This window comes from Python bivittatus, unplaced genomic scaffold (genome assembly GCF_059951505.1).
Source record: "Python bivittatus isolate LINGU-HERP-01145 unplaced genomic scaffold, Pbiv_v1 ctg000580_np1212, whole genome shotgun sequence".
Taxonomy (NCBI): Eukaryota; Metazoa; Chordata; class Lepidosauria; order Squamata; family Pythonidae; genus Python; species Python bivittatus.
In genome coordinates, this window is record NW_028277087.1 from 26,946,100 (window position 1) to 26,961,760 (window position 15,661).

General features: G+C 41.8%; 2 protein-coding genes across 4 annotated transcripts in view; one reads left to right on the forward strand and one right to left on the reverse strand.

The window, feature by feature from the left end:
- Positions 1 to 15: 15 nt before the first annotated feature.
- ANKRD9 (ankyrin repeat domain 9) lies at positions 16 to 5,092 on the forward strand. 2 transcript variants are annotated; one of them, XM_007435136.4, is made up of 2 exons: positions 16 to 395; positions 3,961 to 5,092. In XM_007435136.4, the coding sequence occupies exon 2, from the start codon at positions 4,045 to 4,047 to the stop codon at positions 4,930 to 4,932; it is 888 nt and encodes a 295-aa protein (XP_007435198.1). In that variant the 5' UTR covers positions 16 to 395; positions 3,961 to 4,044; the 3' UTR covers positions 4,933 to 5,092. The 2 variants fall into 2 exon arrangements, with proteins under 2 accessions (XP_007435198.1, XP_007435197.1); XM_007435135.4 differs by having other exon boundaries at positions 16 to 275; positions 3,961 to 5,091.
- A 628-nt stretch (positions 5,093 to 5,720) lies between these two features.
- TECPR2 (tectonin beta-propeller repeat containing 2) overlaps positions 5,721 to 15,661 on the reverse strand; it is a 67,469-nt gene continuing 57,528 nt past the window's right edge. For both annotated transcript variants that reach the window (XM_088149816.1, XM_088149815.1), the window contains one exon: positions 5,721 to 6,257. In XM_088149816.1, coding sequence (XP_088005942.1) covers positions 6,199 to 6,257 — 59 coding nt within the window. In that variant the 3' untranslated portion in view covers positions 5,721 to 6,198. The remainder of the gene's footprint in view (positions 6,258 to 15,661) is intronic.

Below are 15,661 nucleotides of genomic sequence, written 5' to 3' on the forward strand. Positions count from 1 at the left end.
GTGCAGCCGGGAGCACAGCACAGCCGCTGTTCTTCCGCAGGGGGAGGAGAGCGCAGGCAGCGGAGGAGCGCGCGGGGGCGGGGGAACAGCCGCTGCCGCTGGACTCCCTCTAGTGCGTGCGCGCGGTTGCAGCCGGAGAGAGGCAGCGAGCGAGCGAGCGAGCGAGCGAACGAGCCAGCAAGGCAGCGGCTCATTCATTACTGCAGCCAGCCCAGAGAAAGAGCCGGCGCAACCCGCAGGCGACTCCCGCCAGGCTGCATTCCTTGCAGCCGGAGGTGAGGCTTCTTGATCCCGCTTCCCCTTCGGCCCGGCCGGGTCCGTGAATCCCAGCCCCCACCTGAGGGCAGCTTAAAAGAGCAGCGGCTGGCTGGGAGTTTTGGGGTGGAGACTGTGAGGTAAGAGGTCTGGGGCATCTGGAGATGGGCGAGAGAAAGAGAAGATGGAGAGCGGGGAAGGCGAGGCAGGCGAGGCAGGGGTCATGCCAAAGGCTGGCCGTGCCAGAATTGCATCGGCCGTTTGGAAAGATTGAGGGAGACACTGAGAATGGTGGTCTTCTGGGCACGGCTAGGGAGCAGTGCCTTTTGAAATGAGTGCCGCCCATTCTGCCCTCAAGTCTTGAAAGAAGGACCCTCAACCCAAAATAAATGCATGCTTTTTATACTGTAAGAAACACCCTGGGGAGGAAGGAGGGATGGTTAATATTTGGAAGGGAAGGCAGGGAGAGCATTTTGGAGACTTGCTGCATGAGAGAGAACAGCCTGCAGAGAGGAGGTTGTGGGTACAAAACTAGCACTGTAACCGGCGTGAGAGAGTCCCGGCCTCCCCTGATCCTCCCAGCATGCTTTCCTCCCCTCCCCCCCCAGCCCCTTTTACAAGCCGCTGCCTGGTAAGAGGGGAGAGGAAGGATGAATGCCAATGGGGGGAAAGACAGGTCATCTGGTAACTGATTTTGGAGCCCCCAAGGCTGCAGGGTCTGGAGGACATTCCCTTGCTGGTCCATATAACAGTACACTGGTTACAGTTGGATGAAGACCACGCTAGCTCAAAAGGTGTGGACATAGAGAGGGGATCCATAAGGACAAGATAGTGTAGACCAATGTTTCTCAACCTTGGAACTTTAAGATGTGTGGACTTCAACTCCCAGAATTTCCCAGCTTAAAGTTGCCAAGGTTGAGAAACATTGGTGTAGTGGATTGGCCTGAAAGTGCCTTGGGCCACATACTAAATCCTAAACTACTATGTTCAAAGTATGTACCAACCAATGTGGGCCAAACCCTGATGTGGAGATCAACAGGGGACTCCACTCATAAAGCAAGTCACCAGAATATCAAATTGGCTTGGGATTTGCATGGTGGTACTCAATTGGCCTTCTCCAAACTGCAACTTGATCAGGAGGACAGCCTCACCACAGACAGATTTACTTGCTGTGACAGATCTTCATGGCCCTTTGGCCTTGAAAAGGAAGCAAACAGCACACCTCCTTGAGCCAAAGTGCAGGCACCCTAAAACCCTTCTGCTAGTGTAAATAAAACAAAACAAAGCTGAACTAGCCAGCAGAGTTCATTTATCTTAGGTCTGTCAATAGGAAAGAGAAGCCACAGTGCTAATGATGTACTTTGACAGTCCTGGTGGGTATGGTGATTGGGGGTACAGTAAGCTTTCAAGGACTACAGCAATGCTCCATTCCTTACCTAGAAAATCCAACAGCTCAAAGACCATAAACTGAAGAAGCCATACTGCTGCATGTGTTATATTGATTGCAATATTGGGGTGAACGGGGATGGACAGGCTTATACAGAGCATAATGAGCTTGGGATATGTGGATCAGAAGTCTTTGGCAGCTCCTGGAAGAGATGAGCTCCACCATATTCAGCAACCCATTTCTGGAACTCTTGGGATTCTGCTAAAATTCCCTATCACAGTTATTATTCGGTGCCTGATCTGCTGCTTGTGGCTCAGTTTGATGTTGAGGGGTGAAGTAACCTCCTCATTTAAGGATATGAAGCCTCTTGACCATGAATGTGCTAAGACAAATATTTCCATAGCATTAAGGAAGAGCCTGTGCATATTGCATTCAGGTTTAGATAAAGAGTCATAGACAGCCCAGTTAAATAGACCTCTGAAAAGGTGTTGTCTATTTCCTTTATCATGCTCAAAGTAATATAAAGAGGACAGACGGTGAGATTTGTTAGAGTCCAGGTGCCTCGTAAACCTCTAGCACTGCAAATTTCCATTTCATCTGTCTTGTAGGAAGATGGATTCAGTCTGGGTTAGATTTAAATTTGTTCAGCCAACATCCCCCTCCTTCTCTCTTATTTGTAAGGGCAGGAAAAAAAAATCACTAAGCAAAACTAGTGGTACAAGAGGTGATAACCACAGAAAGAACTGTTGACAGAATTTGGAGGTAGGGATAAAGATGATCTAACTGAGCTGAGGGATATTAGAGGTGTTGGCTAAGCTGAGCTGATAGATGACCAGATGAGTCTATTGTTTGGCAGGAGGTGGGGGGAACAGGAAGTAGGAAAAGACTTTTATGCTGGGAGAAGCTAGCCAAAAAATCCCCACCAAGTCAAAAAATGGTCCACTGAAAAGGAATGATGGGTAGAAATTGTGGAAGGTATTGAGGGCGCTGCTACTGTTTTTGTTCCCCAAACCCTCAGAAGTAGTTTGAAAGTGACCCATGATTGACCTATCTTCACTTGACTTTAAATGCTGAGAAAAATACAGTGCCATCTTGAGCTGCTACAAATTATGCAGCAGCAAAAATCCCATCATCCCCTTTCACATAAAAGGGATAGAAGGAAAAGAAAAACACCAGAAGCCTGGCACTTTTCATGCAAGAGCTGATCTTGGAGAAGAGGCAACTGCAAGAATAACAATGCCACAGACTTGTCAGCTTTTTTGTCTGGGCTACTGAAGGGGAAATGCAAAGCCCTCAAACTACAATTTTCCTTATAGAATCTGACATTCAGTAACTAGCAGAGTTCCTTCCAATGAGAAAATGGAGCCATAGAGTTTCAAAACAACCTCACTTCATGGTAATTTCATGGTAATTTCAACTATACTATAACTGATGTTGCTGGAACATTTTCAGAATGCTCAGAATCCTTGGGCAGCAATGCCAGTGATTCCCATAAATATGGGGAGGCTCTGCTGCAGACTCAGACAAAGTTCTTCCCCATCATTTTCAGACAGCTTTTGTCAAGTGACCCACAATACTTTTGCCTCTACTGCAGTATAAGTTTAGGTCTCATGAAGTTTTCTTCAGGACTCAAAGTTGCTAAGTATTTTGAATGCTGAATAGTTTCCTTCTCCATTTCAAAGGATTATGGTTAAAGATATGGGCTGAATAGCATCAGGATGAAGCTGACTGTAATAGTAGCCGAGATCTAAAAGGTGCTACACTTGGCCTTAAAACTGAAATGTTTCTATACCTTGTCAAGTGAGTCCCCTATTAGGACATTCCTCAAACAGCACCACCAATGAAAAGCATTGCCACAGATTATGAGGAGTTGCATTCAGCTAAGTGGGACGATGGAGTTGATTCCTTCCCTCCTCTGCAGTAGATTCCTGGAAGACAGACCGAGTCTTCATTTCCTCTTCTGCCAGCCCTCCATAAACTAGTAAATGGTTTGGTAGGCTATTGACTTTTGTGAACTTACTGAGAAAAGTAAAGGGTTCAAGTGTCTCACATGCATTATCTAGCTGTCATTTTTCCAATAGCCTTAGAAGATAATTTAGCATTTATTAAGACCTGTATCACAGATGGAGGGATTACAGCAGAGAGAGAAAGAAGGAGAAAAGCTATGTGAAACAGCTCTCTGGAACTTCAGATTACTAAAATAATTACTTTAATGAGTCTTGCATGATGGACAAGGACCCAGAAGGACATCTGCCCAAGTGGCCCTTTATGTTGCTTTTTGGAGGGGTAGTTTCTAAACCATTGCTTTTCTCTTAAAGCCTTCCTCTGCCCTCTTGGATCTTCATGAGAAAAACGTCTGATAGCCAAGAAGGGAGCCCTTTCCTGTGAATCCAACCTCAAAGATGCCCTGGAATGTCAAATGGTTGAGTAGCTGCAACAGCCACAGCTCCCAGTCCCAGAAACAATGCAAGAAGTCCTCTTTTGCTTTCTATCAAGCTGTAAGAGACCAGCTACCCGTATGGCTCTTGGAGGACATGAGGCGCATGGAGGTTTTCCACTGGCAAGAAGGAGGCAAGGTCAGCACATACTCACCTTCAGAGGCGCTGCTGTATGCCCTGGTACACAATCACCAGCCTTATGCCCGATATTTACTGAGCCAGTTTCCTAAGAGTGCCCTGGCAATACCGAGCCTTCACTTTAGCTGCTGCCACTCTTCAGCTCCTCACTTAGCCATGGCTGTCCGGTACAACCGCATCCATATCCTTGTAGAGATTCTGAAGGCCATCAGAAACTTCCCAGTAAGCGACCAAGCTACTTACTTGGACCGCCAAGGTTGCAGTCAAGTGGAGGGTGGCAAAACTGCCCTTCACATGGCCTGTGAACTGGCAAGGCCGGAGTGTTTGCTTTTGTTGCTGGGCCACAGAGCCTCGCCTTGCCTTAGTGACTGTGCTGGGAACACACCTCTAGATCTCCTTCTGCAACAAATTTGGGAGAGCCCAGCATCAAATCTGTGCACCAAGCTCCTCCTTCTGGACTCGCTCTTCCTCTTCATGCCTCCAGGCTTCCATTTCGCCATGAAACAGCAGCTGCAGGAAGACCAGCAGCCATGGCAGGACCTTCTGGGTAATAGCCGATATCAGTGGTTGGCTGGTTTAGCCCCTTTCTCTCTCTTTGTTAGATCCATGCAAGTTTTAATTGGGAACATTTCACCTGAACATTTCCCAGAGGCACTGGATGGCCTGCCTTTGCCACACTTTCTGAAGCCTTTGGACTTGAAATTGAAGGGCTAAGGGCATAAGCTAGAGACCTCCTCTCTCCCTTTCATTCCCTCTCTCCCTCACCCTTCAATTCCTGCTTGTGTGATGAAAATAGGTTGTGTGGAGAACCCATGTGCTGAATATGAAATCTGTGTGGGAGAAAAAGAAGCACTTGTTTTAATTAGAGACTTTTTTTTCCAAAGATTTAAGTATGTTGTGTTTTATTTAACTACTGCTCAGTCAGAGAGAGTGGAACACCTAGAATACATTCTAAAAAATATATTCCATTTTGTGGTAGAATGCACAGCTTAAAGCTTAACTTGAGCATCCTGAATTGTAGACTGACCCAAGTGAATTAGCAGCTTAGGCCAGAAGTTAAAACTAAGCAATGTAATAGAGAGTAGCTTCTCTAGTCTACATTCAGTAGATCAACTTTGAATAGTGTACCAACTGAATACTGACTTTACTGCAATTTACTCTAGCAAAAGATGGTCTGGAGTAAGTCCAGTTTTTCATACCTTATCTTTGTCAGCATCTAATTCCCTGCCACAGGATTATATATAATTTAAACAAACACAACACAACCAGAGTTTGAAATGTTGGTTTAAGCTATTGTCTATGCAAACTAATGTGGAAGGCATCAGGTAGACAAAAAATATCTGATTTCTTATAAAACAGCCATTAGGTATTAGAAAGAATTGAACTGCTGACCACCTCTCTCTCTCTCTCTCTCTCTCTCTCTCTCTCTCTCTCTCTCTCTCTTTTTTCTCATGGCAATATATTACAAGACTCCATTTCTTAAAGGAATTATTTTCTCTGCCACCAATAGTTCAACTTTTATTTAAAAATATATGACCTGACATATCCAAGAGGAATTCAAATCAGCTGAGCATTAAACAAATTAAAAAGGACATTAAATGCATAGCAATCTCCATTCCTATTAATAAGAATAATCATAGTGGAACAATATAAGCAGTAACAATTTCAGTAGGAAGTCGTGAAAACTGAACATTCAAAATCAAGAAAATATTTTTGCAGTCCCTAAACACAAAATTATTGAGAATTGATTAAGGTAAGGTCAAGAGCTTGGTAAGGTGCAAAGCTTCACACAGCCCAGCCCTGTTGCAATTGTCCTCTTCAAAGCCATTCCTTATTCATTTGTTTGTTTATTTATTTATCACATTTGTATAGCCGCCCAGCTCATATAGTGACTCGTAGTTCCATGATCTTTATTAAGAATGTGGGGCCGTAATATTAGTCCTTTGAACACTGAATCCAGTATACATCTGCTGTTTATTCTTACTGATTGATTCCATATCTCATCACAAAAGGGTCAGGAAGAACAAAAAGTGTTTTGGCTGTGAATAAAGATGCAAAATAGAGTCAAATTGTACATTATCAATCACCAAGTGAGATTCACCTACCAAATCTATGCAGGATTAGCCCAGCACGTTTTTATACCAAAAGCAAAGGATTAGACAGTGTCCCTTCCCTCCACATACAGTTGCTGACTGAAATGCAAAAAGAATTTTATTTCAGAATGGTGACTCTATGCCACTATACTGTGGTGGTTATAGTGATGAGACCTAGACTGGGGAGGCACAGGACTAAGTTCCCACTCATTCACTGGGCAATTTTAGCCTACTCTCATTCAACCCACTCTACTACTTATGACTGTGGTAGGGACAAAATGAGAGGAGACCCTGATGTACATCATTCTGAGCTCCCAGAGAAAAAATGGGATATTAACACAATGAATAAATACTGAGAATGACAGACATACAATTCTGACCTCTAAGGGAAAGAAGCAAAATGGAATGTGAGGGGTGGAGTGGGGAGGAGTGTCAGCCCTCCCAGGTAAACCAATCAGGAAACACAACCAGATGAGCTAATTCTACTTTATTGTAAGGCTACATTAACAGAATCTTGCAAGTCTGAAAGTACAAATCCCCCACCGTCCCTTTTTACCGCCTGGTTGGTTAGGGCGGGTCCTTTCTAAGTTTCCTTCTCTTCTCTGCCTGTTACTCAGTTGTGGGCTCCTTCTCTTTTATCTGATCATTCCATAGGCAGCATCTCTCCCCCCCCTCCACCCTCCCCCCATCTTCCAAGGTCATTCTCACATTCCATCACAAGGAGTGCCACTGCTCTCTCTTAGTATCTGTTGTCCTGCTTAGGTTAGATCCCTAGGGTTGGAAGGGTGCATTTAGGCCATCACCTCCAGGCTCCTGCTCACTGCACCCCAGATAGATGGCTGTGTAGCATCTGCCTGAATATAACCAATATAACCACGTCCACCTCCTGTCTGGGAATTTTGTTTCTTTTATAATTAGAATTGCTCCATGCATGTACATACACTCAATATTTAGTTGGAGAAATCTGCTTTCCTGTCATTGAAGTCCATTATTCCATGTCCTGCACTCCAGAATGATGGAGAACAGGTCTAGACTTTCTTCTATGTAAATCCTTACAGATAGTTGAAAAGTCCTATCATATCCCTCCTCAATCAACTTTTCTCAAGGCTAAACATATCCTGCTCCTTCAATCTGTCTTCTCAGGATTTAGTTTCTAATCCTTTGGTCATCTTTGTAGCCTTTTTCTGAACCTGCTCCAATTTTTCTGAATCCTTCTTAAAGTGTGATGATCAGAATTGAGCACAGTACTCAAGATTGGGTTTGACCAAAGCAGAATAGAGTGGAAAAATTACTTCCTGTGATTTAAAAAGCATACTTCTGTTGATACCTAAGATTGCATTTGCCTTCTTGGCAGCTAAGATACTTTTTCGAGTACTATCATCAAGCCAGATATTCTCATCCTGTACCTGCACAACTGATTTTTGTAAGTGAAGAACTCTGTACTTCTGTCTTAAATTTTATTCTGGTATTTACCTATTAACCTATCTTCTAGCTGTAAGGCCGTAATTGCAATAACCTATCAAAATCATGTTGAATTTTATTTCTTTCTTCTAGGGTATTAGCTATCCCACCCAATATCATCTACAGGTTTGATAAACATTCTCTCTGTCATGCTTCACATCAGGATACAGCAATGAGTCTCAGCTTTCCAGACACTTAAACCCTTAGAAGAGAATATATGTAGCTCAGGGTTGAACTGTGGAGTCCTTGGTGTTCTCTGAGCTTGGTTGTTTTCTTGCAGACGTTTCGTTACCCAACTAGGTAACATCTTCAGTGCTAGAAGGGAGTGGGGTTTGCTCTCTGTTTATATTCAGTAGCTTGCCTTGTCAGTGTTGGTGGGGATGTTGTTTTCTCCTTGATAGTTCCTTGAAACTATGGTTGAGTTTGTCCATGTGTTGTAAGATTAAAGAGTTTTCACTGTGTCTTCTGACTGCTAATTGGTGTTCATGGATGCTCTCTGCTAGTCTTCTGCCTGTCTGTCCTACATAGTGGCTGTTACAGTCCTTACACTATATGTTATAGATAACTCCTGTTTTTTCTTCTTGGGCTACTGAATCTTTTGGTTTACTTAAGATGTTTTGGAGGGCTTTAGCTGGTTTGTGTACAATGGTGATGCCATGTGGTTGTAATAGTCTGTTGGTTACAACCAACTTATAACCAACAGAATATTACAACCACATGGCAACTGGGAAACTGTCAGCATCTTAGACCAAGTTAAATCTAAAAACTGCGATAGAATTCCTGGAAGCTTGGTATTCACGCAAGTCAGCCATCAACAGGCACATAGAGATAAACAACATTTACACACCATCCAAAAGAGACAATAAAAAGTTAAAAGGAAACAAAAAGGCCAGAGCACCTCCTCACTAGCAATCAACACACAGATAAGCAGGAATTAGCACCAGGATTAACACCAGACAAACAATCAAGCAGCAAACACCAGGCTAATCGAAGAACTACCAAGGAGAAAACAACACCCCCACCAACACTGACAGGGCAAGCTACTGTATATAAACAGAGGGCGAACCCCACTCCCTTCTAGCACTGAAGATGTTACCTAGTTGGGTAACGAAATGTCTGCAAGAAAACAACCAAGCTCAGAAAACTCCAAGGATTCCACTTAAACCCTTATTCAGCAATGAACCCAAGTGCTCTCTACAGCATTTCAAATTCATTCACTTGGATTTCTGAGCAAGAAAGGAGGCTTTTAACTTACAGTTCAATGCATTCTGCCTCTTCTGTTCCTTTTGAATATATGCTATCCTTCAATTGCTATATTTCAGTCATGGATGACATCCTGCCAAGTCTCTCTGGTACTTATTAAGTCATATCCGCCCTTCTGGATTAAGAGTTCCAGCTAATCTTGTTTATTTCCCATTCTCTGAGTATAGGTGTACAGACAACGAACGAGTCAATGTTCTTTTTTATTTGACTTTGAGTGGTTGTAGAGGCTCCATTTTAACAATACATTTAAACAACCTTCTACTATTTACATGTCCTCATCTAAGAGATTTATTTCAGGTTTTGTATTCCACATCTCACAGGATTGAGTTAAACCTTTCTAATCAATCTTTATATGTTTTGGCCAAACACATTATTACCTGTCCTTGTGAAGTGCAACCCTTTTTGTTCCAGTGGTTCATTATCTTGATACATCAGACAAGGGTTACAGAAACCAGATATTTTCTATCATAATCATTGGATTACAGTAGTCTTCTTAACTTCTCCAGTCTTCTTCCATGGACTGGAAGGATGAATGAGAATGCCTCCTGAATGCTCAGGTACTTAATCTCCTTTCTGAGATTTTTAAAGACAAGGGCCACACTTGATTATGGAGTAGTGGTTCACTAGGAGGTTGATGAACTTCCTGTTTTCCTGCCTGTGCTAAAGGGCCATCAGACCCTTGACAGGTTACAATAAAAGACTAGGTTTGCCCAACACATTCAGCCACAACTAGCCAACCAGATTTTAACCTGGTCTAATGATGCCCTAACTGTAATCTAGGAATCAATGTTGATCTGGGAGGGTACTGTAAGTCATTCTTGGTATGGATGCCAAAACTAAATAGAAACAAAGTAATAGGCAAAATTTTGAGTGTGGATATCAATACCTCATGAGAGTTGGCCACCTAGAAAGAGATCAGCCATATTTTTTTTTAAAATTTTGAGATCCTGAAAATGCCATCTTAGAAAGGAACATATATACCATGGTGTCCAGTGTAAGAAGCAAAATGCTAGATTAGAACAGGACTTGACCTGACCCAGCTATAATTACAGGTATCCTCATTAAATGAAACCACAACTGTGCTTACGATCTTACTTCAGCTTTCCTTTGTTTTACAGACCTGTGAAGGTCATATATGTGAGGACTGATTGCAAAGTTACTTTTTCATCACTGTTGTAATTGCAAATGGTCCTAAATGAGGCAGTCGCTAAATGAGGTAGTCGCTAAACGAGGACTACCTGTATTCTTATATTCACAGGGGTTTCTTTTGCAGAGAGGGAAATTGTATAGCAACCACAGGTGTACATATGGGAGAAAGCTAAGCAGCTAATAATTCTAGCCTCTGCTATTAGGCTTTAGATACTATGCCCTTATTTCCGCCTAGAGATTATTGGAACTTGTCATGAAACTCACTAAGAGAAATTTGTTGGCAATGCTAGTTGGATTTTTTTTCTGGAAAAAGTTTCCACCACATGTAGAACCCTTTTTTTAAAGCCAGGGAAATCTATTGATATCATCATGAAACAAACCTAACAGTAGAGGTCCATGATCCTTCAAAAAACAGATGTGTAAGAATGAAAATAACAGATCCACAATATATTCACTAATAATGTCTTAGAAGCGCTAGTAGAAGGAATAATGTTCAGACAAAGAGAAAGTGGGCAGAACTGCAATAACTATAAGGCTACTTTCTTCTCAGACTCTGGGCCTTCTTGTCACAGTAGGGCCACCACTGATGCCTCCTCTGGGTCTCTTGATTACAATTTTTTTTAGCATTTAGTGTTCAGAGCAATAAATTCCCCAGAACACAGCAAGAGGTGTTGTAGGTAGAACCATTCTGCAAGTACTGTCTGGAACCTCTTGCCTCCTGGTAAACCCACTAGGAGAAACCCACCCAGTAGCACTTTCTACAGGACCTGTCATTCCTGGAACCAGTTCAGCCAGCAGTTAGGGACTCTGGAGGTTGGCTATTTATTTGTTGTTTGTTTATTTGATTTACATCCTCCTTTCATTTAGGAGCTCAGGGCAGTTTACACTGCTCACCCTTCTCCCATTATTCCCCATCATAACCACCATGTATGCCAAAAAGTCCAGCAGCTCTTCCCTAAAACAACTCTGCTATCACCAGCAAACTGGACCAGGAGATCTGGTTGTAAAAGAGGATTCCACTTGTGTATCACTAATACCTTTGAGGGAGCAACCTGTTTCACCAGAGGAGCTTTCTGAACTCTTGCATGACAAACTGCATCTGCTGAAATAATCTTTTCTACACAAGCATTAAAGGTATAATGATCCCTCTTGGCAACTAATATTTTTCCTCTGAGCTTCCAGCCTTGTTTTCTCTGTGCTAACTGAAGACTTGTCTCAAGGGGGGCACCTTTTAGAGATGGTTTAAATGGCTCTATTCCATCAATTTATGCCAAATTGGTATTGTCATTTCTACATGAAAGGAAGACAAATGAGAAGCATATCTGTCCTTTTTGGAAGGAGTTGCACAGAAGGCACCGTTGAAAAATGGCTGCAAACATAATATGAAATATGTCAAACCACTTGAAAATAACAAGTGTTACCTGCAACAAAATGTTTGCCTTCTATTTTTCTCAACATTTTTCCATACCATCCTTCCAAACATCCAATTTCCCATCTTTCCTCTCAACATTCAACATCCCTGAGCTACTGAGTATCAAGCTCTGGGTTGGGTAGGGTTTTCTCCATTTGCACACCCAACATTTTGTACTTCTACAAACCCTACATAAGCAACAGCCCTCCCTTTTCTCAGAATGATTTAAAGCCAGCCTTTTTTGATAATTTTTATCCATATTTCCTCTATAACCTAGTTTGGAAGTAACAAATTACTGTTGTACTACAAGTGGTTTAAATCACAGCTGAATCAGAAACATAACCATTTTTTAAAAATTCTGTTAATATGTCTGGATATACCATTATTTGTAAAAAGTGCCAGATGGAACAAGAGGCCTACTGTTTAGTTTTTTGGTGTTACCACACAAGCAATTATTTTGTTTCCCAAGACTTGAAAACATGCCCAGGAAAGGTCTTTCATCAAGATTAGTAACCATGCTTCATCACTGTGAAGGCATTTCTGCATGGAATATTTTAAAAGCCAATTAATGCCTATTATAAAGGTGCTGTCATGCTTTATAAAGCAGTGTGGGATTGTTATATCAATCTAATGGGGTACAGACTGGATTCCATCACAGGTAGTAGTAGTAGAAATAAATGGACATTTTCTTTTGAAGCAGAAAAAAAGTAAAGTTTTGTTTGGATCAGGCCCATCAAGATAAAGATTAGATATTAAGGGAGTTGCAAGGACCACATAAAGAGTGTTTTTCCTTCATCACTCAGCATCATAGTCATTTGCATGGAGGATTTCAGCAAATGGTTCTGCATCAGGTACAAACTTAGTTATAAATTTCACATCGCTTTCCATTCAATTTCTGAGCAGACATTGAGAATTATAACTCTAAGACTGCAACATCTGGGTTTGTATAAAACTTGGGATTTTTTTGAAAATCCAGGTCCAAGCTGTTTAGAGACTTGAAGGCAGTAAACAGGAAATGATTAAGTTTCTTACATTAAACCAACCTACCCCAATCTGATGGCCTCCAGATATGTTGAATGTCAACTCTCAGAATTCTTAGGCAGCATGATCAGCTTTGAGACTTGTTCTAATATGTCTGGAGGACACCAGATTAGGGAATACCCCAAAGCATACAGGAAAATCCTATCTGGACTCCATTAAAGGGTCTTGAAATCTGATCCCATATTGGAGCAAACAAAGACTTTAAACAAATGGACCTGCCAACATTACATCTGCTTTGGCCTTTATTGCAGGCAGGTAACCTAGTGCTTTGTGGTCACTAATGTTTAGACGCCTTCCTTGGCATCAGGCCCCTATCTGATTTTTAAAGATTCTTTCAATTCTAAAAAAAATACATAAGAAACTAGCATGCTGCAAAGCAAAACACCTTCTCCTGCATTATTTTTATTTCCATAAATATCTTTAGGCCCTGAACAGGTTGTACAGGCATTCTTAGAAAATAAAAATTAAGGATGGCTGCACTCCAATGCTTCACTTCAAAGTATTCCTACCTGCTCAGAAAAAAAAAAAAAGTAAGATAAAAGCAGTTGTAATGGTAAGCAATATTCTGGAGGAAGGGATCCCTAGAAGGGATGCTAGGAAGAAATTCACCAGTTTGTTTTCTGGTAATGTGAATAGCCACACTTTCCATGGCAGCCAGTTTGGGAATGCAGATTGCCCACTTCTGTGAAATTTTAGACAAGCCTAGGGCCAGATTATTCCTATCTCCAGAAAAGGGAGAAAAGAGGATCTCACTAACAACAGACCTTGCTATCGATAGTGGGGGGGAAAACTCTGAAACATATTACTAAGCAATCAGTTTGTGCGCATGTAGAAAATGATACACTATTTGGCAGGAGTCATGCTAAACCAACCTGATCTCCATTTTTGACAGTGACCAGTTTAGGTGATCTCAGGTTGTGCTACTGTTAGGTGGATATAAAGTTAGTTGAACAATTGTACCCAATAAGTGTACATCAGTGGCTCTGTATCAGTCTGGAAGAAGTGATGAGTGGAGTACTGTAAGGTGCCATTCTGGCCCCATGATTATCAAATTTTGGATGACACAAAGATTTGTCGGGGAAATAACAAACACTTTAGAGGATACCATCAAGATTCAGGAGGAAAAAATGAGCAGAGACCTACAAGATGAATTTCAATTGGAACAAATGCAAGTCCTTTATTTAGATAATAAAAATCAAACACATGAGAATAAGATGCAGGAGGGGCCATATCTGGCAGCACTATATGCAAAAAAATCTGAGGATTTTGATGGATCAAAAGCTGAATATGAATTCAACAGTGTGATGCAGCTGCTAAAAAAGGAAATGAAGTTGTAGGCCACATCAAAAAAATATAGTTTCAAGATCAAGAGAAGTAATTATTCCACTCTATTCTTCATTGGAGGGGGCGCACATAGAATTTTGCATCTAGTTTGGTCACTTCAGTTTAGGAAAAACATTGATAAACGGGACCATTATGGAGGAGAGCAACCAAAATGATAAGGAACCTGGAAGGAAAAACCTATGAGGAACAGTGGAGGTATTTTTATTTTATTTATTTATTTATTTATTTATTTATTTATATATCAAACTTATATCACTGCCCAACTCCCCCACAAGGAGGGACTCTGGGCAGTTCACAACAAAACAATTTAAAATCAGTAAAAACATAAATAATACAAATATAAAATACAATTATTAAATACAATAAAATCCAAGAGATGGTGATATTATTTCAACCTGTGACCAGAAAATATTGGTCAAAGGTAAGACTAGGGAACCAGCCAACCCCAAAACTGACTATTCCCATCCTCACCCCATATTGAGTATGTTTAGCCTGGAGAAGGGAGGACTGAGGGGATAGATGATATTGGTTTTCAGTTATCTGAAGGGTTGTAATGTAGAAGATGGGGTGGAACTGTTCGGACTTATTCCAGAAGAGGAACCAGAAACAATGGATTTAAATTACAAGGAAGCAGATTTTGGTTGGATATCAGAAAACATCCAAACAGTAAGAGCTGCTCAATAATGAAACAAACTGCCTCAGGGAGCAGCAGGATCTCCTTCACTGGAAGTGTCTGAAGAGAGGCTGATAGCCATCTGTAGGGATGCTGCAGGAGGGGAGGAATCCTGCACTGAGGAGGAAGCTGGACTAGGTGAACTCTGTGGTCCCTTCTAATCCTTATACAACATGATGCTATGAAGATAAAGGGCTGACTCAGATAAAAGACAGCAATGTGTCCCCTACCCAAATCCGCCTGCAGGAACTGAAGGTAACTCTGGGGAAAGCAAGCGGGCAAGCAGGCAAACAATCCTCCAGACACCTGAGATCAGCAGGCTAGTTTAAGGAGCATAGGGCAAACACACTAAGATCTGCCCTCCCATCCTTTCCAACTACTCTCTGAGGAAATCATCACGCTCTGCCCATAACAAGGCTGACCCCAAGGTGGTGGTCTTTCTAGGGCAAGAGGCCTCATATTACTCCTCTTCTACAAAACAAAAGAAAAATGCAGTAAAGCACTGAGGTCACTGCAGAGGCAGATGGACAGGAGATGTTAACCATAATCCAGCATAGTAACTGAATGTACTTGACTCTCCTCAGCTGTCAACATTGTTTATAATGACTCTTGTACAATGGCTTATTATTTTTCAAACAACTCCCCAATTTTAGTCAGCTTCTCAGAGTGTTTTCTAGTTTTATATACAAGATGGTGTAAAAAGGAAAGTTTTTAATGAGGACAAAGTGTTTGGCTAGAAGTGACACTGGTTCCTCTGATGAGCACTTCCATACCCTTCCCAACTGTGTTCATCACCGTTTGTATTGTGATGCTAGTGAGGTGGCTTTCCAGTACCAACATTACTCATAAGGCTTTCACATAAGTCTGCGCCTGGCTGCCTCCATTTCAGAAATGGAGAAGGAAAACTTTGTTGCCTCTTTTAAACATTGTTGCCTCTTTTAAACAAGAAAAATCAGATACCATTGCCAATTTTTCACAATTCACCTGGAGAATTGCAATACTGACTTT